Source organism: Thunnus maccoyii, chromosome 10, assembly GCF_910596095.1.
Source record: "Thunnus maccoyii chromosome 10, fThuMac1.1, whole genome shotgun sequence".
Classification (NCBI taxonomy): domain Eukaryota; kingdom Metazoa; phylum Chordata; class Actinopteri; order Scombriformes; family Scombridae; genus Thunnus; species Thunnus maccoyii.
Window position 1 is genome coordinate 3757235 of NC_056542.1, and position 27110 is coordinate 3784344.

Consider the following 27110-nt stretch of genomic DNA (forward strand, 5'->3'; position numbering starts at 1 on the left):
GACAGCGGGACCTGTTCTCACACAGGTGAGTGCGCACCATCTTAATTAACAGCTAGCTAAATGGCTGCCATAGCTAGTTGTCAGTTGAGCATTGAAGCAACTAATAAGCACTAGCAGGACGTTGCAATAGCCAAGTCAAGACAAAACAGTTAGCTCAAACGAACTAGACCAAAGTGAAGACTTGACTGAAGTTTTATGGCGGTTTGTCTTGAAACTGTCACGCACGCGCAATTTCTATAAAATGCGGCTTCGTTCCTTTGATATATGAGGAAAAAATATTCAAATCTAATAGTTACAAAATTATTTTATGTCCTATGATAGGTTTTTTATTATTCATTGTGATGGATTGATTTGGGTACAAAATTCTGATGATAAAAAGTTAAACCTTTGGATCACAAATCATGCCTTTTTTACATTACCACGAAAGACGCTGTATTGTAAAGATGACTAAATTATGAATGGTGAAAATAACGGGAAAGATCGCGCTAACTACGTTACCGTTTACAGTGATATTTTTACCTACAATAATCGCAGCGGGAAATTTTTGATTAAGACACATCCCTAATTGTCAGTGCCACTGTTACTTACCTCAAGTAGATGGAGTCCAGTCAGGTGGGCGTCTGGCTGTTGTGTAGGATTGTTATTCATCATGCAGAAATTTGGCACATCTCCTGTTGTCGACGAGAAGACAGCGGGACCTGTACATACACAGGTGAGGGGCACCATCTTAATTAACAGCTAACGTTAACTAAATGGCTGCCATAGCTAGCTGTCAGTTGAACATTGAAGCAGCTAATAAGGAACAGATTGGTAAGTTTCTGAAACATGACGGTACCTTAAAATAAGCACTAGCAGGACGTTACAATAGCCAAGTCGAGACAAAACAGTTAGCTCGAACGAACTCAGACCAAAGTGGAGACTTAACTGAAGTTTCATGGCGGTTTGTCTTCAAACTGTCGCGCACGCGCAGGTGCGGCTTCATTCCTTTGATATATTAGGAAGAATCATTCAAATCTAATAGTTACAAAATTATCTTATGTCCTGTGATAGGTTCTTTATTGTTCATTGCGAGGGATTGATTTGGGTACAAAATTCTAATTATAAATGGTTAAACCTTTAGATCATAAATCACGCCTTTTTAAAGTTACCCCGAAAGACGCTGTATTGTAAAGATGACTAAATTATGAATGGTGAAAATAACGGGAAATAATGTAAATTTACCGTTTCTTACTGCATTTGAATGCAGCACATGGGATTGCCTGCGCTTCCTACTGCGACTGCGCGAGTTGTGTCTCCCGGAAACAACATGGTTGTTTTGGTATCCGCAAGTACAGCAGTCATCTGTCAAAAGGTAAAAGGTTGACATCAACTGGCCGGTTTTGGCCACTGGATTAAGGACGCTCTTCAGAATTATCTTCACTATGCTTTTTCCGAGTTGATGAAACGAACTGTGTTGCCAGTGAAAGACAGATATTTTGTTAATTTGGCGAATACGGTGGCTAACGGTTAGCTTCGCTGGCTAACTCTGTCAACAAGTTGTGTTAAGCATGGACTGTACGGCTCTGGAGCTCGATGCTGTCAAATTTGCCAAAACAGCTGTCACCTATGACCAGAATGGCAAATATAATGAGGCTGTGTTTTATTATAAGGTAAGTGGTTATACATTTCAACATGACATGTAAACACCTTCTACTGTCAACGTTAGCATTTTGCTTTAAAGAATTCACTTTCACTTGCACATTGTAATGTGCCTCTGGATTTTAGCTAATTGGACACATAATCACATTAAAGAGTAGGCGAAGATTTTTTTTTTTTTTTTTTACTTTTCTATGAATCAGATAACAGTAACAAGTGGGTTACATTTTGGGGCCAGTGTGTGACAGCTGACTGCAGTATCTTTTTATAACCACTGCTTGCTGTGGGATTGTTTGCTACAGGAGGCAGCCCAGGCCCTGATATATGCTGGCATGGCAGGGTCCAAACTGGAAGGAATCCAGGACAAAGTGAATGAATACTTGGATCGGGTCCAAGCCCTCCACAATGCCTGTAAGTTCAACTGACTGACAGACATAAAAATGATCCACTGTTTCATTTTACTTTTTCTACTTTTAGCTGATGCTCATTACCAAATTGACAAGAACTCTGACTAAGACACTGGAAGTTTAGTGTTCGGTTACAGGATGCTTACACAGGACCAACTGTAAAAATAAAACCTGAACAGATTCTAATCTTTACAGTACTTTTTGGCCAACTTACTAAATTGCATACATGGTGTTTTGTTAAACCTTTGCTCAGCAATGCACATTGTCTTTTTTTTGCATTATAAAATATTTTGCCACAATAGCTTTACACCCCTATTCTCTACAAGGTTGACAATATTTCAAGTCTTTCTTAAAGGTATACTATACAGGATATGTCTGTTAGTTTTTGTAAACGTTGGCCCCTCCTCCCCAAGCGAGCTAGAGGGTGAGTGAAGAGAGCGAGCAGCGCTGGCGAGAATAAAGCTGTGAATCAGATATATAAAATATTGTTTTCTGATAGTTTCATGGTGGTTACAAATAAACACACCCACACCTCCGCACACCACCACACAACCCTGCGGGAAGGTGCCGTATTGCCGGATTTTGTGTGAATGCAGAGCTTCATCCTGTCCACTGTGGCCTCTCTGCTCTGCCTGTGTGGAGCTCAGCTCCGCCCTGCAGCTCTTTGTACATCCATGACACAGAGACAGAGAGCAGAGCGGAGCAGAGGACAAAGATGGAGACAGTGATGTAACCTGGTCGCTATGTTTTTATAGAGTCCCGACCTCACTTCCTGCGCGCTGTTATTGTCTGGGGGCTACACTCCCACTGCCCAAAGGTTGACGCCCAGAAATGTCCCGAACACAGCAAAATAATAAGAAAACACAGGCAAAGGGCAGAGTCTCTGCAGATAAATACACCATCACACACTTCTAGTGGGTCATAAGTGATGATTGAGAGGGATTACTTTTGTATGAATCCATACATTGTTTTTTATGAAACTCCTGCATAGTATACCTGTAAAACAAGGCCCAGGTGCCCACATGAAATATGTTTTTGTTGCTGTAATACAGACTACAGAAGATGCCTTCATAATGCGCTTACAATGGAAGTGATGGGGGACAAAATCCACAGTCCTCCTTCTGTGCAAAAATGTATTTAAAAGTGTATCTGAAGCCAATATGAAGCTTCAGCGTCCAAATGAGTCAAATCAAGTAGATATCTTTCAACGTTACAGTCTTTTTAGTGCCAAAGTCCCTCTTTTTGTTACTATACCGAGGAAACACAAAGAGGGAATTTGATGATAAAAAGACTGTAAATGTGTCAGATATCCACTTGATATGACTAACTCAGACTGCTGAAGCTGAATATAAGCTTCACAGAGACTTTTAAATGACTGTGTGGAAACACTGTGGATTTTGGCCTCCATCATTTCCAATGAAAACATGTTTGAAGGGGATCTTTTAATAGCCAGACTTCAAAAATTGTGAACCTGTCCTTTAAGTTAACTTTATTTCAGTGTTAAAAAATGAACTGCCCCTTTTAATTTTTGTTAGATCTACATTAACACCGTGTCAACAATACATATTGATTTGCATACTGCAAAACAGTATTTGCTGTTGGAAACTCAAACATAGAAGACAAACAAAAAGTCAACATGGACATCATGAAAATGGTGTTGTGCTTTTGGTGGCATCTTTGGCATGATTGGCATGATTTAAAAGGTTTCTGACAGTCATGAACAGCAGGAGGTTTTAATGACTTCACTGTGTTTCCAGTGCTGTAAATGTGACTAAACCTGCAATTATTCATCCCTCATTACTGTTCTTTTACATATTAATCTAATCTGATCTAAAATCCTAGAGAGGTGAAGTGGTTGTAATTAGCAATAAAGCTCACAGAAATAGTACTAAACTAAGGACATACTTTCTCAGTTTCTCCCTGACTACTTTTTTCCATGACTCTGCTCACATGATGGGTGTGTGTGCACACAAGGGTGTGACTACAGTGACAGTGGGAGTGTCCTGTCTTGTTGGACGGCCAGTGGATGACGTCTGGTACTGTGTAGTACAGTGTGTAGCTGTTGACTGTTCCTGCTTCTTTCTGTGAGATGAAACGCAAATTTTACTGTAACAGCTGCTTAAATAGAGGAGTGTGGTTGTCGTTTTTTAATTCTCATAACCTATTTCATGATAGTTCAGTATTTTTTCACCCATCCAGAAAAAATACACGTTCAACCATTTGCTCATTATACTTTTAATATCTTAATTCATTCTGAAGTTGCAACGCTTTCTGTATCTAAACCAGGAATAACCCCGGTGTGAACCTGATGTTTAACCGAATGAGTCCACCCTCATTGATAAAAATGGGGTGGACAAAATATTAGAAACAAAAAACAGCTTCCAAAATTATCTTTAAATTGAGTTAACACCTCTCTAACAGTTCCAACAAAAACTGAACATTATAACCCTCATAAAGGTTATTATATGTATTTTCTATATGTATTTTGTACTAGTAAAACAAGGAGAAACATATTGAGTTTCAGTCTGAGACTATAAATGGGCTCCAGTCCAACCAGCTATGGTTGGCTAAATTGGTTCAAACATGGACATAAAAAAACTTCTGTGGAAAAGATGCAACAAAGCCGCCCAAATTGAAAAGATTTTCCTGTTTGTAGTTGTAACAACACTAACTGATGGAGAAATATTAGCAATGTGAATGAGCAATCTGCTGATGCACATGAGGGACGTCGTCTTTTGTTTACTCAGCCGCCTGGATACTCTATTAACAAAGTGTCTGTTTTGTGTCCCAACCATTTCTTCCCTTGACCTTTTGACCCCAGTCCAGGCACAGAAGAGCGACCCGCTGAAGTCTCGGCAGCAGGTGGACCTGGAACGTGCCCACTTCCTGGTCACCCAGGCCTTCGAGGAAGATGAGAAGGGGAACGGTGATGAAGCCATTGAACTGTACACTCAGGCTGTGGAGCTGTGCATTAAAACAGTAGGTCTCTCACTCTCTGTCCGTCTTTCTGTCTTTACTCTGTCAGTCACAGAGACCCAACTTGTTTGTTTCTCCTTCTGCGTTTGCAACAGTCCAACGAGACGTCGGACCAGGCACTGCAGACCAAGCTGAAGCAGCTAGCACGTCAGGCTTTAGACAGGTAAATGTTCCTCAACTGTAGTTATAAATGTCTACTGGACAAAGCTGTATTGTATTATGTATTATTATATTCCATAACGTCTCCACTACAGCTCCAATGTTGACCGAAAGCATCTTAGAAGTAGCTTGTCTTCAAGCAGCTCATTCCTAAACCTCCAGATTTTGTGTTCTTGTGTTTCTTGCTCTTTCTTCCCTTTTTCTTGTTTCTACACCTGGAAAATATACATTCTAAGCAATAAATTATCCCTAAAAGAGATTCCTCACCATAAATAAAGATCTGTGTCCTATATTTTTACATTGTTGTGGTGTAATCAAGTATTTTCTGAAACAAAGTGAATGCATTTTCCAGACTGAACTAAAAAAAAAAACTATGTTCTGTCAGGGCGGAGGGTCTAAAAGAATCCCAGTCCAAATCAATTCCAGCTCAGGACAGGACAGGGCCATCTGTGACCAAGCCTAACAGTGGTGGCACTCCTGGGGGGCCGGTCCGCCAATTTTTTCCCCTCGGACCAGACTTCACCGTCCACGACCGACCGCAGCCCCAGCCAGTCCGGGCGGTCCAGTCCAGCGAGCCCCATGGTCAGCGCTACACGTCTGATGAGATCGAGGTGCTCAGGTGAGTCAGCTGCTGCCCAGTGATGCTACTTCACACAGATCCCGGTGGATCTGAAGAACTTTTTGATACTACTCTCCAGTCAGGAGAAAGTCCTGGAAAAAGACAAAGTTGACTGAAACATCTTCCGAGAAATGTTTTTAATCTGCAGTGAAATAACGATTGTTATGTGAACAGTCACAGGGGTCTGAATATGTGACTCTTAAAGGCTTTTAAAGGCAGTGAACACAAACAATTCAGACTCATATTTGACTTCTGCGATTCAAATCAGACTTAGAGAAAAAATCTGAGACCAGAGTTAAAGTTTTGATTAGGATATCTTCAGCCAATTTCATAGAATACTGATACTCCACTTGCAGCATCTTTAGCATAAACTAACCTGTATCCACCAAAAAAAAAGTACACAAGTCACTGAAAATATCTTGGAAAAAAGGTGGAAATCCAACAATTGATCAGTTTGACCCAAAACTTGTCTGGAAAAAGGTTATAAAATTCTTTACTTTAGCACCATCTGCTGGTGGTCTGCAGGCTACACACCCAGAGATCAGGTCAGGTCACACAGACTGAACCAATTTTATCTGTGATTGTTTCATTTTTCTACAAACAAACATTTACCGTATGTAATCAGCATGATTTGCATGTTGCTATCACAGAATAATACAAATAGTAATAATCACAGATAAATTCTACATTTAGCCAGTTAAAATGATTATTGATTTACTAGCAATATCATTTATTTTTTCCTTTTTTCTTTTACTACTGGATTGCTATCTTGTTTTCCTAATTCATTTTAGGTAAAATAAATACAACGGCATTCATATATTGCTGACTAATTATGTTTTATTTGTCTGAAAATGTGTCATTTTCACATCACTACCCACAGTATTGACTCAAATCAACACCTGATTAAGCTGTTCTGATCCGTTAATCCTTTTCATTTTCAGGACTACGTCTACGATCAATGGCATAGCCTACGTGCCGTTCATGAGCGTGGACCTGAAGGAGCGCTTTGCCTTTCCTGTCCCTTTCTCGTGAGTCTGCTTTCTGTTATTTTTTGACAGCGTTATTTATAGCAGCACAGTGTCAAAGCCATTCAAGCTATTACACAAAATAATGGATCAGCTTCACATTCAGAATTTCATTGTTCTGTAACCTTCCGTTTTTCCATTTCACTAAAAATGCCCCTTTAACCAGTGTTGGCACCATTTGTTTCAACAATGCTACAGCTGACAAGGACTCAGTACTTCTACTAACATATCTGCCATGTGACAGTAGGAAGTTTTTTGCCAAGATTCAAATAATTGGTAAAGAATACTTACATCTTATTATCTGCAGCTTCAGTCCAGAAGTATCAGCTGTTAAAAAGCTATTGCATATCGTTGGAACTGCAGTATTTACAGTTGGTGAGATTTTTTTAGATGAGGTTTGGTGTGATGAACAAACAAAAAAAAAGAGCAGCTACAGTTGGTGTCAGTTGGATCCGAATCTGTGAGGCGAACGCACTTTAACTCATTTGTGTTTCCTGTAATTTCTTTTAATTCTTTCAACCACAGGGACAAAACAGGGAAACTGGCACTGTCACCCAAACAGAAAGCCATCTTCTCCCGCTGGGTCCGGCCAGATGAGATCTGCAATAACCCCACCATGATCATGTCTGTGTCCAGCTTCAGCATCAAACAGGTCAGATAAGCAGCCGGAGTCGGTGGATCCAGCTATAGCCTACAGTATTACAGCCCAACTGATTCTGATACAGGAATCAATATTTGAGAGTAAAAAAATCTGCTACTGATTGATTTGCCAAATATTTTACATAAACTCATAAGATAAACAAACAGCCTTGATTCAGATCCCTTAATTTGTCTTTTTTTAATTTTTAAGAGTTGTGATAATCTTAACTCTCTTTGTAAATGACCTAAAACCTGGTTTGACATTTCTGTCCTGCAGTTTCTTGTCACTTATCAGCCCACATATACGCTGATACTATTATATCTGACATAAGCCAGTATCAGCCTGGATGATTTATGCGTCTAGCTCTTTACTGTATGTTGTATATTAGGGCTGCAGCTAACAATTGTTTTCATTATTGATTAATCTGTCAGTCATTCTCTCAGTTTATGGATTAGTTGTTTGCCACATAAAATGTCTGAAAATGGTAGAAAAATGTTGATCAATGTCTCCCAAGATGACGTCCTTAAATGTCATGTTTTGTCCACAACTTAAAGATATTCAGTTTACTGTCACACAGGACTAAAGAAACCAGACTGTTCACATTTGAGAAGCTGGAATCAGACTCCAAACAAATAATCGATTATCACAATAGTTGGCAACTAATTGATTTATCGTCTAATCATTGCAGCTCTATTGTATACTGACAGTTACTCATTTGGCTTTTTGTCAATTGTAGTGTGAGAGACTTCATCTGCATCTATGGCACATTTAAGCTCGTTAAGCGTTTGTATTTGATTATTAAATGGAGAATAGTATTATCTTCTAATAGTAATCATTTGCTTTGTGCCTACCTGTGTATCTTTGAGGACGACTGGTTTACTCCATATTTAAAATATTTGTTAACTCTACTTCTCTCAGTTCTCAGCTGTGTTGTATGTTTCTGTCCTGTGTGGAAATGTTTAAATTCAGCCAGTAGATGGCGTCAAATCATCATAGATAAGGATCTTCATGGCAGACATAACACACGTCAGGGGTGTCCATGCATTGTCCAAAGCTCTTTCTGTGCTTTGTGTTTGTATTTGTACGAAGACTCAAACAGCACTCGATTTGTTTGTTCATCGTAATCTGATCTGCTGTTGTCCAGACGGTGGTGTCTGACTGTTCGTTCGTGGCGTCGCTCGCCATCAGCGCGGCCTACGAGAGGCGCTACAACAAGAAACTTATCACCAGGTACTGTGTTGCTTTAAGGGTTTGACCCATATTTGTTGTCCAAGGCTTATGAAACGCATCTGAAACAGCTTTTAATTCAATAAGAAACTCATGAAAAATTCCAGGGTAGTAAAGTCAAAGTAATCCTTTAAACTGTGGCGTGATTACCAGTTGTGATTAAATCAGATTTGTTTGAGTTTTTCTTTTTAAAGAAACTCACCACATTGTTTGTAGTATGTTAGAAGCCTGAAATAAACTAAATATTTAATTTAATTTAATTTAATTTAATCTAATAAAAAGCAACTTTTTGCTTCATACAGCATCAAAGCCAAACACTTACCTGCACTTATCTGCTCCTTCTGAGCTTCAATCTCTGAGCAGTAAAGTAAAGGAAAACATGGTCTTAGCATTACGCAGACTGGAAAATTGAGATAGGAGTCAACCCTGAGACTTTATGTGTGTGTGTGTGTGTGTGTGTGTGTGTGTGTGTGTGTGTGTGTGTGTGTGTGTGTGTGTGTGTGTGTGTGTGTGTGTGTGTGTGTGTGTGTGTGTCTTACAGCATCATCTACCCTCAGAACAGACGAGGAGAGCCAGAGTATAACCCCTGTGGGAAGTACATGGTCAAGCTTCACATCAACGGAGTCCCCAGGAAGGTAAAAGACAAATCACCACAATCAGCACATCTATGGAGACACAAAAACACAAAGGGGGGCCAGAAAAAGACGCCAGATATACAGTAGAATAGAAGAGCACTTAAAAAATGCAATACAAGTAGTGTGATGTTGCAAATATTCTTCATTTCCTGTTTCTGAATGGAAAAGGTTATTGTAAAATAGTAACACAAATTTTCTCCAAGTGCCCTTAAAATATACGCATATATGCACACATTCAGATATAAAATTTAAAGTATTCATCTATTTATCATCATCAACTATTTCATACAACATCCGTCAAGCAGCCAGTACTCCGCAGTGACAGCGTGTCTCTGTCCCCGCCGCAGGTGATCATAGACGACTACCTGCCGGTGGATCGTAACGGAGAGCTGCTGTGTTCCTACTCCAGCAACAGGAACGAGCTCTGGGTCTCTCTTATAGAGAAGGCCTACATGAAGGTGATGGGAGGCTACGACTTCCCCGGATCCAACTCGGTAGGTGAAGGTGGAGAAACCGGGAGATGCAACTATTTTTAAACTAATTATTTCAGCTGCTACAGTGAAGCTGCTCAGAGTTCAACACTAGAAGGCTGGTTGTGTTTGACAGCTCCCAGATATAAAATGATTAAAGAACATTTAGCAATGAAGAACAAAGAAAATCTGTCATTTAAATATAGCTTAAAGGTCTTTTGTTTTACTTGGTAAGTCTGGAAGTTTTTGGGGGAAAAAAACCCATCTGATCACTTCTAGACCTTGAAAGGTTTTTAAATTGCACAAAATCTGCATAAATATTTGCTGCTGTATTCCTGATCCATTCTCAGCAGACATCATACTGAATATAAACCAAAGTTAGATGTTTTTCAAGAGTTTAGGTTGTGGAAAAAGTAAGAATTCATGTATTTGCTCTGTTTTTTTTACAGAACATTGATCTACATGCGCTCACTGGCTGGATCCCTGAACGCATCGCTATGCACTCTGACAATCAGTCATTCAGCAAGGACGACACCTTCCGCATGCTCTTCCAGAGGTCAGTAACACTCATTTTCACCGTATTTGTGTTTTTATGTCTTCACTTCTGTCTGTCTCTTGTTTTTTGTCTTTCTTCACCTTTTTTTGTCCTTCGGACATCTGATCTCTGCTTTTAATCTCCCTCTGTGTTTTCTTCCTCTTCTTCTCTCCCTCCGTATCCAGGTTTCACAGGGGTGACGTCCTCATCACCACGGCAACGGGGGTGATGACAGAGGCAGAAGGGGAGAAATGGGGTTTAGTGCCAACACATGCCTATGCTGTACTTGACATCAGGGATTACAAGGTTAGCATAATTAAAGTAATATTTGCATGTCATTATAAGCACTTATATTTAGAGTCAGGTGGTAAAAACTTCAGCTTTAATGATTCATTAGGAACAACTGAGCCTGGTGCAAAGCTAACGACTTGAACATTATAAAAGTCAATGGCAAATTTGGTTTCTCAATTAGCTTAGTTGGCTTCATGTGCTACTTAAGTCTAAATGAAATGGTTTAAATTCAACACTACTCTGCAAGTAGCATAAAGTTAGCCTAGCCTCATCACTACAACATTCTGTTAGCATCCCATTCATATATTTATCATCTGAGAGTTTGTTAGTTCATTTAAATGAAGTAAGGATTGCACATCATGTCATTTGTGACTGATGTCTTGTTTAATAGGCAGCTCATGTCAGTAGAAACCTACAAAGGGTGAGAAAATGAGATGTTTTCACCAAATCAAACACTCTCAGTTGAAAGCAGATAAATGATCTTTTTAAAAATTTCCACTTGATATTCTGTAAGAAATCCAAATTAAAGCACATATACAATTTGATTCTTAAAATCCCGCTCCTCGCTGCATTAATAAAGGTTCCTGGTAAATGATGGAACTCACGAGTCTCTATGGCCTGTAGATAAATGAGTAGGAATTCTGCCCTTTCAGCCGTTTCTTGTAATTAACCCCGTATCTGCCGGCGTGTTGCCGTCTTAGGGAATGCGTTTCCTGCAGCTGAAGAATCCGTGGAGCCATTTACGGTGGAAGGGGCGCTACAGCGAGCGAGACGAGAAGAACTGGACACCTGAACTCCTCAAATACCTCAACTTTGACCCCAAGACAGCACAGAAGTTCGATAACGGTATTCTCATTCTTTTATTCTACCTGCTGGTTCCCTTTTCTCCTAAATATCTACGTTTGAACATAAATGAACCAGATCACAGCAGAAGTTGGGGTGAAGTGACTATCAGCTTAAATCCACTGAAGGATTATTTGAGGATCTTTCCTGAACTAAAATGATTTATTGCTTGAATCAGTGAAGGTATACTGACATTTTGCACCATTTTTTGCTCTCCAGGTGTTTTCTGGATCGCATGGGAGGACCTGTGTCAATACTATGATGTCATTTACCTGAGCTGGAACCCCGCCCTGTTCAAAGACTCCACCTGTATTCACAGGTGTGTTTGTAAATATTTGATTATACAATAGATACCAGATATCCAGTATATAACTGTGGTGTAAAAATCAAAATGTTGGCTAGTATTTTTTTTTTTTACATACAACACTACTACTTCTGAAGTCTGACGTGTGTGTTCTGGTTTGTGTACCGTCTGCAGTAGCTGGGATGGGAGACAGGGTCCAGTGAAGGACGTCTACAGTCTGGCCAACAACCCCCAGTACAAGCTGGAGGTCCAGTGTCCAACAGGAGGAGCTGCTGTGTGGGTGCTGCTCACCAGACACATCACTGACAAGGTAGAGATATGGAGCCGGGAGATAATAATATCATCTCATGATGTATTTGTATTTTGTTCAAACCTCAGTACCAGTAATGTGATCATGTAAGGCCTCACTTTTATCTGATGACTGTTTGTTTGTTCTTCTAGGAGGACTTTGCACAAAACAGGGAGTTTATCACCCTGGTCGTTTACAAGACAGATGGGAAGAAGGTTTACTATCCAGGTAAGGTTTCTCTGCGGCACTGAACTGTGAGATTTGTTGATGGCAGCACTTTTTTATCATGTCTTTCTATTTGTCACACAGTCACAACAAGGTCAGGTGTCTTGAGAATAAAGATTAGTCTTTTTCTGATACATTACTCCATTTACAAAGACAGATGTGTTACAAACACCACCAAATAAACCTCCTGACTTCCATGAAATGCAGATAGTTCAAGTTTTTCCTTAACTGTCAGCTGCAGTCTTTTATTCTCTATAAACGACTCTCCTCCTGTCTTCCCTCCACAGCGGACCCTCCTCCTTACATCGATGGCATCCGCATCAACAGTCCCCACTACCTGACAAAGATGAGGCTGACCAGCGCAGGGAGTCACACCTTCACGCTGGTGGTTTCTCAGTATGAGAAACAGAACACCATCAACTACACTCTGCGGGTGAGAAAAACTTCTTTATTTGTGTCGATGCTCATGATTTGAATCGTCTGCCTCAGAGCTCAACTCGTCACTCTGTGTCACAGAACAATACAGAACAAAGGATTAGAGCTGAAGCCTTTTAGTCTTCAAATAGGCTCTTACTGTCTCAAAATTTTCAAAATCTGTTTGAATGAACTTTACTGAGGTGGGTTGTCTGTACGGATCGGTTGATATGGAACAACCTGATACAGTAAAATGTGTTGTTTAACTTTATTTTAGAATGAACTGACTGTTTTTATAAAGCAGATAGTAGGTTTTTACATTGATATGTCTGACATGTCTTCCAGGCAGCCATTTGTTTTTGTGCGTTTGTGCAGTAAAATCAACTTGCGAAGACTTGAAACTTGCTTGAAATGGTGCAGCGAGCAGCGTGTCTGCTTTAGTTTTTGTCAAACGTGTGTCTTGTGGGTAATGCAGTTGGAGAACGGGGACTGTTTTGAACAAATTGTGTTGGTTCATACAGGTAGTGGAGGTAAGACCTCAGTCCTCAATCTAAATACGTCCTCCTCATCTGCTTTCCTTGTAAATTAAAATTCACCTCACATATTGTTTTCTATTACAGCCGCTGCTGCACTTCTGGAAAACGTCAGCTCCTTGAGAGTGGCTAAGGGAGTCAGGGACTTTAGTGTGTGTGTGTGTGTGTGTGTGTGTGTGTGTGTGTGTGTGTGTGTGTGTGACCCAAATATATTTTTTGTCATTTATAATTTATGGTCTCCTCTTGCGAACTGCAGCGAGGACCGTGGAGAAGTGTTTATACTGAATCACTCATTAAAGAAAAGCATGTCCTCTGTACACGTGTCTGCTGTGAGGTGTGTGTGTGTGTGTGTGTGTGTGTGTGTGTGTGTGTGTGTGTGTGTGTGTGTGTGTGTGTGTGTGTGTGTGTGTGTGTGTGTAGTCTTGAGCAACACAACTGTCATATCCAATGCTCTCTCTCTCTCTCTCTGTCTCTCTCCACTGAGCCGTCCGTGGGAGCGATCTCCCCTCAGCTCAGATCAGCGTTTCTCTTTGAAAACCGTCTAGAGAACGACTCTCTTGTTCACTGAGTTTTCACCAGAGATCAAAGCAAGAAGCAGGAAACGTGATTTCTGTTCTGATGTCGCATTTATCAAAACAGCGCTCGAATTAAAAACTCTATTTTGTGTGCAGATATTCATACATTAATTAACAACCTTGCTCCAAAGTGAGATATCCAACATTTGGAAACATTTTACACTTTGTCGAATTAAATGGCTTTTAACGAAAATGAAAAGCAATATTAAGTAATCTTTTTGTGTTGTTTGCTTTGTAGATTTCTACATATGTTCTTTTATTTATCAGCTTTTGCGCCAGAGCATTAACATATTTATATTTCTTCACGTGTCCTGTTGGCTTTCTGGTTTATATAACTCACTCACATTGGAATAACACCCAACATCTCTCTTTTCTTTGTTTTAAACCCTCGTCTGCCAACTTGATTTTTTTTTTTTTTTGTGAGACGCAGTCATGTTCGTTGTTAAATAACAGGTTTTGTTTCTTTCCGTAGGTGTACTCCGGATGCAAATTCACCTTCTCCAAGATCCCAAATCCCTTCTCTCACACCAAAAGGGTATGTAGATAGACAGGAAGTATGTGTTTTATTGTTCAGTCTGCGTCTGGGACGTTAGTCAGCACAATCAGACATCACTGGGATGTTCAGTTGTTTCTGTAGGTGTAATTTACTGGTAAAAACATCTTGTAAATGTGTTGTTTAAAGGTATAATATGTAATTATTCCACATTAAAATGTCTAAAAACAACTAGACCTATGTTATATATGTTGTTGAGTTGTGTACTACCCAGAGAAATCTGTAATTTAATCAAAGTAACGGACCGTTTCATTTGGTCGCATGTCAATGGCGTCATACCTCCTCTACCAAAGAGTAAACACGCACAAGATGCATATGGCAGTGCTGTGTTTGTCCGCTACAATGGCGTCTACCAAAGAGTAACTTACACACATACAAGATAATACATCGGCGTTGTGGTTGTTCCACACAAACTTGTTATAAATTGACTTTTATTCAGTTTTAAGCCACATTTTCATGATAAATTTAGGTGGTTTTTAACTATATCTTTTAGCTAGAAGAAGGATTTTAGTCATTGGACGTCTGGATCTTAAGTTATCAGAGAAATAAACTGGACAAACGTTAGCAGCAGCTCGGCTAACAGCCCCTCCAGGAAGTCCAGTGGTCACCAAACATCCGAACAATTAACACTGGAGTAATCCTATCCCGGTGAAGCTGGTTATTTAACAATGAAGACAACTCCCATGATCCCTTGCTACTTCACACCATCATCACACTCTGTCTTTTGTTATTGTTTTGATTGCGAGACCCCTAGCAGCTGAAATTACATATTGTGCGTTTAAGTTGACCTGACGCTTTCTTTTATGCAACACATTCAGTGAAATTTGAGGGCTTAGGATCACTGATGTCTTTCTGTTTTCAGTTGTATCTAATGTTTTGGTGCTGGCCGACTATTTGATCTGAAAAAGTGATTGTTGTTCTGTCTTCTGTCTTCAGATTAATGGTCAGTGGAAGGGACCCACTGCCGGTGGTTGTGGGAACTATAAGGACTCGTACAAACACAACCCGATCTATCAGGTGAACCTGGAGCGGTCAGGACCCCTGCTCATCGAACTGCGAGGATCCAGGTCAGGATAAAACCAGATCGACTTTTCTGTTAATATCTGACAATGACTAGTCAATGTAGCTTCAACTCTTATGGTTTTAAGTCTGTAAAACCCACATCATGCTGTCTAAAAACAACCTTAAAACAAACTTCAACTCTGCTACCAAGGATGTATTTAACATTTCTGGCACATGCTACCAGATGGTAACGTCATTCAGTCAGTCCACCACTTTGGGCCACACTGAAAAATCTATTGGATAGATGTAATTTTGTACAGATATTCATGGTCCTCAGAGGATGAATCCTAATTAATTTGATGGCAGTGCCACCAGTAGGACAGTTTTCACTTATCCAGCGTATCTCAACAACTATCGGATGGATTGGCACAACGTTTTTTTTGTTCCCAGATCCCATTTATCTCAACCATCTGTACTTAAGTACAGTCTCACAGAGCCACTAGCATGGCTGCAGACTCTTAGTCGTGTTAAACTTTTCTTCTTCCTGTGGATAACTGACCGTAAGTTACCAATGTTACATCATGTCCAGATATTTCTAGCAACTCTAATAGATTTTGATAACAGACAATGTTTCAGTGTTTAGTCTTGGTTCCTCCATGTAGTCAACAAGCTACATTGTCAACATGCTGACGAAGGGGAAAAAATTAAACTTCTGACTCCTGTTACAAGGAATGTCATCATAATATTGTGTGTGTGTGTATCAGAATGACGACATTTTGACAGATTTTGTCACATTCCCTTTGTGACATTTAGATGGATGCGAAATCTGAGTAGTTACAAATGTTACAAATGTTACAAATCTGTAGAAATTTAGAAATGACGGCACCCATTTGGTCTCACTTAACTTTAAAAGACTTATTAAATAAATGACCAATGGGATGACTCTGTGACTTTACACACTTTGGCCTCTGGATCCTTCTCTCTGACTGTCGCATTCTGCCTCACTAACACACATACACACACACACACACACACACACACACACACACACACACACACACACACACACACACACACCAGGATGACTCAGCGACTCAGCATTGTTTAATTCTCTCTCCAAACTCCAAACTTGTGACATGACAAATATTCTGTTACTTACTTCACTTTATACACAATAACATAATCTAACACAATGACTTAGTTGTATTTAACTGTATTTTCTACAGTCAATTAGAAATAAGTGTGACTGTACACTTACATCCTTATATCACCAGTATGTAAAAACAGTGAAGAGGTCAGGAACACACGTGTGAATGATTTTGACGGTAAAAATGTTCTTCTTGCACTCAGACTGCAGCCAGACTGCATTACAGCAGGGTTCACTTGGTGGCCAGACAGCATCACAAGTTATTTACGACTGTATTTACTGTATTTCTCCCATAACAAATTAAATAGGCCAGAAATATTGTATGTCACTAGAGCTCCTCATCATCCTGAATGATGCTCCAGATAGATATCTGAGAGACAAATTAGCCAATAACGATACATCAGTCAATATTCATTTTGTACATGACATAAACAAACCAATATATGTACTGAGCTGGACATTTTACAGTTGTCAGTCGTCTCTGGTGGACAAATTATGCAATCGAGACACTGTTTCTAAACTACGTCAAACATATCTTTGACATTTCGGCACTGCAGCTTCTCGCTACTTGTTACGATGTGACGATACAAATGTATCTGTGATAAACTAAAGCCATGAATCAAATGTCTGACTAACATCAGCCAGCAGATTGAATATACAGGGTTTTTCCATTAGTCCGTGTCACCACAGGATCTGCAGATATTTGGTTATATTTGGTTATTTAGTCAGTGAATCAGTTATAAATACTGCAGAGAGGAGTAGAAGCCACAGTGAGATGTCCGATGAAGAGCTGTAGACAACAGCAAACCTCCAACAGGTAAACAACTTGACGTGCTTTACTGGTGAAAAACACTTGCAGCATGTCAGCACGGCTTCACTGCTCACAGCACGTCACCACCCTCCCCAAAAAAGCACAGAAAAGCCTTAATAGTCCATTAAAACTTTATTAAAGATGAACATAAAAACAGCAGAATTTACCGACTCAAAGTCAGTCATTTAAAAATATAGTATAATATATATAAAATAAATAAAAGTGAGAAACAAAAGAAGACTGAATATCTTTTTATTTAAAGGAGGCCGACTGTTTCTCTACTGCTGGAACAATAAAATATCAGTAATTATTCTCCGCCTGTTGTTTTCTGTCTGTGTGTCTGCAGGCAGTACAGTGTCGGTTTTGAGATGGTGACGGTGTCGAATGTCGGGGATCCGGGACCGGCTGCCTTCCAGAAGAAGAGCAGTGGAGATTACAGGTACATCAGGTCTAACAGCTAACAGAAACATACTGAGGACCAGGCATCAGTAGAGAAAAACCACCATCCCATCACCTTCTCTAACCGGTTTCCTGCTTGGAAGTCGGGACTTCACAGTCATTTACCATCATTACACAACGATAACGTGAAATTATTATCCAACCTCGCTGTGTGGACACAGCAGCGGACAAGAAATAAAGCAAATAACAGTCAATAATTTCATTCGTTACAAGTAATAATAGATTTGAATGCTTGTAGAGAAACACGGAACATTCGAAATGTTACATAACTCGGTAATTTATGTTACGATATTATGAAACACAAGCACATTTCATGCTCTCATAAAGTAGACTGTCAACATGTCTACTGGTCAGTGTTGCTCTGTTAAAGTTATTCAAGGGGAAACTGTGTCACGATAGAAACTCTTAACGATCAAACATAACTATAAGTTAATGACGGAGACGTTTCCACGTTGTATTTTACTGGTTGGTCTCATTTCTACAAGACTGTCTCATATGTAATCAGACAACGAATCCATGTTTCCCACAGTTTAATGTGTTGCATGTAAAGATATGATCACATTACACTTCTGTCCTATGAGTATTCGCTCTGTGTCCTATTTGTTTCTTTAGGAGCTCGCTCGGTGGACAAATTCTAGCGTTTCCTGTTTCAGTGCGATAGGCTGGAGAGGTGAAGGTCAGAGTTCACCTCAGTTCACCTTTGACCGAGCGGATGTGCTTGATCGGCCAATAGAAACACTGCTATGTCGTGTCAAATGGAAAATGGAAAATATTATATTCTAGTGTGTTTTGTCACCAGTTTTAGTACATTATCACACCACCAGCCTATAAAACGTAGCGTCGCACTCATACACTGCTTACAGTTTGTGATCGCTCTGATCAATCATTACTCGCATCAGAAACGTGACATCACGTCCTTTTGCGAGGCCGAGCGCAGAGTTTTGTTGAACGGAAACATAACATAAGTAAAGATTTATTTATCTAGCAAAACAACAAAAGTTGCAAAGTGCTTCACATTAAAAACATCGAACAAACATGATAATAACACGATTTATACTCACAAAATAGGAAATTAAAGAGAGTTTACGAAACAGAGACAATAAAAGAAGAAAGAAGACTGTATATCATGAGCGTACATGTACATGTGTTAGTAGAGCACAACTTATAAACCAAACCTGATCATGCAAACATGGTTCAATAACTCCACCATTGACCAGCTCGACTCTGAAGGCTCTTGGTTAGAAATTCATGTCCAATGAGGATCAATTTATTACTTTTCCGGAATTCAACAGCCATTATTTACCATATTATTAGTGTGTGTTTAACCAGGTTCATTATTTTATCTGTTTTATTGTGTTCTCTTCTTCTACGTAAAACTAAAATCTAAATGTAGAAACATAACAGAGCCACGTGCTGTCAAAAGGCAGTCTACCCAAAGACCACCTGCATGTTTTAAACAGTATTAGTCACACGTTTATGCATAACGTGAGCGTTAAAGCATCACATTGTCCTCCGAAGAATTAAAGACAAATCTGATTTCATGAGATCAAACACTCAGTTGGGAATTAATTAAAACAAACAAAGAACTTCATCAGCGAGTGTTTCAGTGTGTTTGTAACATCGCATACAGTGTGAAAGTCAGTTTGCAGACGCGCATCAGCAACAGTCGCTGACCAAGTCAAGCAGACAAGAACTCATTGTGACCGTCTCCACAGGAATTTCCAACACAAATGAGCGTAACGAGGATGTCACATAGGTCGGCCACGTGTCCCTGGAGATAACATGTCTTTATATACATGCTGCTGTAAACTCATCTGTTCTGTGTAACGCTACATTAAGTCAATAGCGTTTTGCAAATTAGTATGTAACTGATTTTTTTTTTTTTTTTTTTTTATCTGGATTGAAACTGTGATGCTGTGTCGCCTCCCGCTCTGAACTGATTCTCTTTTTTTTTTCCAGATGCGGCTTCTGCTACATGGAAGCCGAACACGTCCCAGCAGGCATCTACAACGTCATTCCCACCACCTTCCTGCCCAAACAGGAAGGACCCTTCTTCTTGGACTTTGCCAGCACCGCACCCCTCAAAGTCTCTCAGCTGCAGTGAAGACGGAGCTGGAAAGAGGACGGGGGCAGGGATTTGGAGAGAGAGAGAGAGATTTGCAAGGATATAGAATATCATTGGGTATTTCTGAAACTGTACTTTGGATGTGATGAGGTAAACAAGGCCTCAGTAAAAACCCAAAGAGCCCAGAATGTGACTGGTACAATCTTTTCCCCGTCTTCTCTCACTTAAAACCTTCGCAGAGGTAAATGGACACATCCTTGGCTTCAACAGCGGCTTGAGGATATCACAGAGTTATAGTAAAGGAATAAATTATTAACAAGAGGAACTTCTGAGTGGAATAAAAAGTCAAGACGTTTGGGGACAGAAAACAAATAAGTCTCACCAAAATTTCACCAAACAGAGAGCGATGATTAGAGCGGCAACATAGACACAGTATGTCTATTTATCTCCAATGAACTGAGCTTACAACCACCAGATGGAATATTTAAAATAAATACAGCAGTTTTGGTCTGATGGATCTCACCAACCCACATCCTGGATTCAACTGGTTGTGGAGGAGTAACAGGTTGAAATAAACACCAGCTGTCAGCCACGAGCTGCAAAATTAGGCTTCTTTTCAGGTTCTCTTTTGCCGCAATGAGCACCTCAACAGTCTAGAAGTGTATTCTTAGTACCTGGTTTTGGAGTTTCTGGAATATTATGAAGTTTTTGAGATTCCACACAGGGAAAGTAACTTCCCCAGAGAAGTAGGAGGACACCTGTGGACATCCCTGTCCACGTATTTTAGTTTACTTTTGGTTTGGGGATGTTTATCCTGGTTTGGTCTCCTTGATTCCAGTGAAGGAAAATCTTAATCTTCTACAGCAGAGTGCTTCTAACTATGTCAACAGTTTGTGTTTGTCCCTTTCCTGTTTCAACATGACGATGCCCCCGTGCACAAAGCTAGCTCTGTAAAGAAATGGTTTTCCCAGTTTGGTGTGGAAGAATGTGGCCTCAACCCCATCCAACACCTTCTGGGATGAACTGGAACACTGACTCCGAGCTAGACCTTATCACCCAGTATCAGTGATGCTCTTGTGGCTGAAGGGGGGCAAATCCCTGCAGCCTGATGGAAAACCTGAAACCAGAGTGGAGGATTTATAGCAGCAGATTAACGGCCATGGTTTTGGATTTAGATGTTTAACTTTCACATGTAGGTGTAATGATGATAGCTGAGATTTGGGATGAAATTTACCGTTGTCTCTAGAACAACCGCCTTTTCATTTTCAAAAATCAGGCGAGTTACAGCGAGTGAAACGTCCATCCAGTCAGATATAAGAAGGGATGATGATGCTATCTTGGTAAGAGAGACCCATCAATCGTCTAGTGTACAGACAACTTGATCTGACAGCTGTCTAGTAAATTCATCCAAGCCCTGACAAATAATAAGGAGCAAAGAAAAAGCTTTGTCGGACTATATGCTTCAGCTGCTTCTATATATCACACTGTCGCTTCTCCACTGAAAATAGAAAGACAACCTGGAGTAGAAACCAGGCTGTTCTGAGCTATAAATACAATAAAATAATAAAGCAGAAAGGAATAATATTTAGGGTCATTATAACCTCTGATAAATCAGCACAAGATGCTTGAGATGCTCACTGCTGCAAAACTACTTGAATAAGAAGAAGTTGCTTGATGATGAAACTGTTCAATAGTCTGAAGAGTCTCTGACAAAATAATAAAAGCTGTTTCAGAGTCCGTCAGAGCCTCTGTGGCCGGTGGAAGAAAAAAAAAAAGGAAAGTTAGTTTACTTAAATGAACCGTGAAGGTTTTTTTTTTTTTTTTTTTTTAAATTCTCAGGAGCAGTGCAGCAGAGCAGCACCACAGGGAATCCAGTACGGCAGCGGTAGAATGATGTCTCTTCATGTTGTCTGTGGATGTGACGGCGGAGTGAGAAATATCAGCCTGATTTCACTGACAGGCCTCATGTCAGCACTCAGCACTGCTGGAGACAGTTATCACACAGTGTATGTGTTATAAAGTACCTGTATGTATGTATGTGTGTGTGTGTGTAAATGTATGACTGTTGCTATCAACCTTTTACAGGTAAAAAACTGTAACGTGTTGCCAAGTACACATCCTCTATTTACTTTTATGTTGACATATTTCTAATTATTTTTACAGTACATGGGAATGAATCTGTCACTTTGTTTCTTCACATAGAACCATCTGACTGTGTGCACCTTGTTTCCTCAGTTTACAGTATGGAAACTTTCCACACTGCAAACTGTTTTCACCCATCAGCAGTCTGTTATGTAATAATGTAGTCGCTATATTCTACGCTGCTTAACTCTACGACACTAGCAAAGCTTTGTAGTTGAGTCACAAATTCCTTGGCAACCGAGTCTTGTTTAGTGAACTGGTGTATTAGATTCAGTTCTTCCTCAGATGTGCTGTGAACACATCGGCAACGCTGAAAATGAAAATACACGTAGAGTTTACGTTGCGTCATGTGGAAGCAGTCAGCAGATTTCACACTCAGAGTTGTGTTTCAGACAAAAAATGTGTGCATGAACAGTTACTAACTGTGAGTCAAAGTAACAAATGTCATTGACTCTCAGTTGGACTTCCTTTGAATTGCGTCACGACTTGCCGAAAGGAAACAGAACCGTGGACCTTTTTTCTCTCTGTTGCGTTGCATCGATTTGACTTTTTATCTAGAAGCCAATTTGAAAAGTAAATGAATGAAAGTCTATTTATGACCTTTATGAACAGTATTTGGACAGATATTCTTAACTAAAGGTCCACTTTCTAGCTTTTTTTGGTACTTTCAACAACGTCTTCATCAGCAATGATGAGTTTACTCAGTTGTCATGGAGCTGGTGATGGTCACATGATGACAACTGAGCAAACTCAGTTTGTTGATGAAAGCCGTTGACCTCGGTTAAAAACTCAACTGTCTTCGCTCAGTGCACAGCGCCCTGTTGCCACAGCAACAGTCTGCAAGAAATGATCATTAAATCTCAAATAAGTGATTAGTTTATAACCTCAAAACCCCCCCAGAGATCTCAAGGTGACTCTTTCAAATTGTTTTGTCTGATCAACCATACGAAACCTAAAAATATTCATTTTACTCTGATATAAAACAGAGAAAAGCAGCAAATTCTCACATTTGAGAAGAAGAACGAGCAAATTTTTTGTCTTCTGCTTGTCAAATCACTGATCAACTCATTAGCTGAGTTTTCTATCCTCTTAATAGGCTGCTGTGCATTTAGAGGCTTCAAACAGGATTGTCACTTTCTTGCACATAAACCTTTTTAAATGATGTTCATTATGTCGACCAGACGCTCTGGCTGAGAGAGCAGCCTTGTAGCGTAGAGTCATCTGTCTTATTTGTCTCAGTAAACATACAAAGTCTCCATTATTTCATGTGCAAATTATGTAATTTAGCTGCAACAGTGATAAACTGCGACCTGGTTCACAGTAAAGCTATTCTTTCTGCGGGAGCATTGTGACAATTTTCACCCATAATTGCTGTTAAAATAATTCAAAATAACACCAGTGCTGACAGGTTGACGACTGTAACTGAGATAATTATGTCTGTAGGGTGAAAGGTTGAAATGTTCTGCCAGAGTGAAATATAGCTTTAACGATACATTGCCAAGCACTTCTGTCAAATGTCTACTTGTTTAATAGTGATGAATGATTACTGTCATGAATACCATAATCTTATTTCACCATATTCGGTTACGTCTTTTTAATTGGGCAACAAGCCGACACATTGAAAGATGCAGCAGGACAATCTTGCAGGAACCTGCTGAATGAGTGATGATGTAATGTTTGCAGAACTTGCACTAAATGTTGGGTAGAGTGACGTGTTCAAACTTTGAATACAGAAAATCAAACCTGCTCCCGTCTGTTCTGTTTTTTATTCATCGATTTATTTGGGAGGGAAATGGGGCTTTTATTTTGATAGGAATGAAATTCATTCAAATGTACTTCTGAATCATGAAGGGATGTTTGTTTTGTTTTTTTAACCTTTTATTTGTGAAGATTTTCAAATTAAGTTACATTAAGTAAGTGACAAGGAGACATTGACAAGTAAATAAACAATAATGAGGAAATAAAAGAGAAGAACCACCAGTGACACAGACATATATAAATATATATATATATATATATATATATATATATATACAGTAATGCCATCTGCTCCACTGTACAGCTGTCCATATTATCAAAGAGGTACATGAGCAAGATAGGAGGGTAAAGAGAGTATCATTGGTCCTTCATGTGCTCTAGCACTGGACTCCATATCCTGGAGAACTTCAGAGTGTTTCCAGAAAGTTCATGTCTCAGTCTTTCCACATGCAGGATGCTTATGAGTTCCTTCAGCCGGGTCTCAAACTGGGAACTAGATCAGACTTCCACAGTTTCAGGATACATCTCTTTGCAATCATCATACCATGAATCAAAGCAATACATATGTTACAATCCAAATTTTTCAAAGTGTTGGAGTATCCTAGCAGAGTAGTTTCAGGGTCGGGTGTTATAATGATGTTAAAGACAAAGGAAAGCCATCGGAAAATGAGAGACCAGAAGTTGTGTAGTTTGGGGGAAGTCCAGAAGAGATGTGCAAGAGTAGCTTCTGCGCCGTTACATCTATTGCATAGTGGAGAGAGGTTAGTGTAATCTATGAACTACCTTAACCTGGATCAGTTGGAGCCTAGCGTTTATCGAGCAAGACTTAATGTTAGTTAATATTTGATCCTTGATCTCAATACCAAGCTCATCTTCCCAGGCTTGTTTAATTATAGTAGTAGACGAATCCGGAGTACTTGAGAAGTAACAAACCAGCTCTATGAAGGGATGTTATTCACGTGATTTTTTCAGATGATGTTGATGATGGGATACTTTATGTTTAACAAAGACTGATATATATCTTGGGATGCAGGCCCAAAAATCAGAAAGTGTCCAGTATTTCACCAGAAAAACACAACAATGATGTGATTTCAATCATGTGCTAACCCCTCAGATTCATTTTGGGACTGTAGGACTAATATATGAATATGTAAACATTGTTCATTTTCACTGTAAAGTCCATTCTCAGTGTTTGTGCACTGGAGGCTTCAAGTTTCCACATCACACTTGTGTGTAAGTTACATACTGGACCAGGATGGTCTCCAAACTAGTTGTGATGTCACAAATCCTGCTCATAGCTACACGTGTGTAACTGAGATTTAAAGTGAACTCAGAGAAACTTTCCTCCTTCAGCAGTTGAATGTGAAAACAAACTCTGCACAGAGAAGAAGAACATGTTGTTGAGTGGAGGGGTTAAAATCCGGTTAATGTGTCAGTCACAGCTCCTCAGACTGAAGACATTAACATTTATATTTATAGATTTATACTGTTTATGCTGTCATCAGCTACTAGCAGTACAGAGGTCACAGCACCCCGATAATCTACAGCAGCAAAGCTGTTTTCTAATTTACAGAGTAAATTCATACAGGAAGAGAAACATTTGTTCAGCCGCAGAGTCCAAACACCGACACCCTCCTCCCAAAGTTATGTACACAGAATTTTATCTTTAAATAACTGATTAAAATAATGAACGAGAATAATGTGCTTATTTTGGGACAGGATAGGGTTGGGGTCGCTGCCTGCCAGAGGCGACACACTGACGAGACATGAGCTTTATCTGATGTTATCATCCCTACGTGTCAACAACACTGACAAGTAAACAGGCTGAAAGGTTGATTTAAGTGTGTAAAGGGGAAGACGGTCATGGGAAAAAAAAAAAGAAGAAAGAAATGGTTATGTAAGCGAATTAGAGTCGACTGAGCTGTTACAAGCACGTGTGTAAGAAACAACATGCAGCCACTGTCACGTCACGTCATGTTGCCACGGTGACAACTTGGAAATTAAGCTCATAAAGTTTTTTTTAATAACCACGTTGTCTCTGCAAGACAATAACTGTGAGACTGAAATATACTTTAATAACTTTGGAAACATAATTACTTGCTTCTATGGCAAGGCATATTTAATCACATGCTTCGTGTGATAGAAATCTCATATTTTTCCTTAATTGCAAATGAATTTAAAGTTGAGAGGATGTGAAGATAACATTTAGCTCTTTGAGCTGCATTTTTTTTTTTTTTTTTGTATTAAAGGTGCTATGCAAATAAAGTTATTAGTTTGTCTTGTAAATGCAGCACAACTGCTGCCCTTTGAATTTAATACATATTCGCTTGTCATAGCAGATTGTTCATAAGGTATCTGATCAGGTTGACTTGGTACCAGCTGTGAATCTCAGCTCACCAGTTTCTACACAGAACCAAGAGTTTAGGGTTAAACTCCAGTACATGTAATGTTGAATATAACCTTTACTCAGATCTGTGACCCTTTTCATGTCTGATTTAGCTTTCCTAAATAATTCCTAATTTAGATTTGTTTCTTTAAAAAAGGCTGAGTAGTTTACTAAACAGCTGGGCTCTGTGATGTTTAGCTAACATAACTCAAAAAGGAGGGAATAGAGCATTTGTTAGGGACTATTTTCAGCGGTGGATGAATCCACATTTGATGTTCTGGTAAGTATTTCCAGCAGCAGGAGGTTGTATGTGGTGTTGTAATGTGATCATTTGGATTGTTTACAGCTTCTCCTAAGATGTGCCAGATGCTGGTTGATGTTAATGAAATTCCAACTGGTTGTTGATTGAAGTCAAATTGCTTAATAACCCTTTTACTTACCCAAATCACTGAGCAAACCATCATGCAGTTACTTTTAGGAAACTTAACTGTTTATTCATGAGTGTGTGCTGCCCTTCTGTGTCACACTGGAGGTCAAAAATCAAAATCATGACCGAGTCTATGAGGATAAAAGACGTCCAGTTCAAGCTGAACCAGTGAACTTCAAATGAACCAGGATGACAATGAAGTGAACATCCTTTTATTTTATTCTTTATCTGAAAAACAGGCACATAAGCTGCTGAGAGACGATGCAGAGGACTGGACACCCTCTGCACACATACAGTACAGCTACAAGAAGAGAGGAGGCTGGTCATGTTTTTATATCCTTAATTCCACATGAAAAAGTGACACAGATGTACAGAAATATACAGATATCACATTTCGTTCACACACATAATTCACATTTAAGATAACAGTAGGAAAAAGGCCAGCACATATTTACCACCTTCCTTACTTACATTTCTTAAAAGCATTACAACGGTGATGACGCAGATGTTTACCATTTGTAAAATCTTACCCTTCTGGTTTTTTTCTCATAGTCAAGC

General features: G+C 39.5%; 2 protein-coding genes across 4 annotated transcripts in view; one reads left to right on the forward strand and one right to left on the reverse strand.

Annotated features, from left to right (window-relative positions):
• nes (nestin) overlaps nucleotides 1-1204 on the reverse strand; it is a 60114-nt gene extending 58910 nt beyond the window's left edge. For both annotated transcript variants that reach the window (XM_042423982.1, XM_042423981.1), the window contains exons 1-2: nucleotides 836-1204; nucleotides 589-698 (exon numbers count right to left, since the gene is read on the reverse strand). The gene's annotated coding sequence lies outside the window, so the exon portion shown is untranslated. The remainder of the gene's footprint in view (nucleotides 1-588; nucleotides 699-835) is intronic.
• On the forward strand, nucleotides 5-21602 carry capn7 (calpain 7). 2 transcript variants are annotated; one of them, XM_042423985.1, is made up of 21 exons: nucleotides 5-712; nucleotides 1938-2046; nucleotides 4864-5021; nucleotides 5114-5181; nucleotides 5563-5796; nucleotides 6738-6824; nucleotides 7347-7473; nucleotides 8606-8691; nucleotides 9230-9323; nucleotides 9671-9817; nucleotides 10243-10349; nucleotides 10514-10634; nucleotides 11321-11465; nucleotides 11682-11781; nucleotides 11941-12076; nucleotides 12208-12283; nucleotides 12568-12713; nucleotides 14275-14337; nucleotides 15292-15422; nucleotides 17662-17754; nucleotides 19734-21602. In XM_042423985.1, exons 1-21 carry the CDS (start codon nucleotides 650-652, stop codon nucleotides 19876-19878), a joined length of 2436 nt encoding a protein of 811 aa, XP_042279919.1. In that variant the 5' UTR covers nucleotides 5-649; the 3' UTR covers nucleotides 19879-21602. The 2 variants fall into 2 exon arrangements, with proteins under 2 accessions (XP_042279919.1, XP_042279918.1); XM_042423984.1 differs by lacking the exon at nucleotides 5-712 and adding an exon at nucleotides 1273-1649.
• Nucleotides 21603-27110: the final 5508 nt, after the last annotated feature.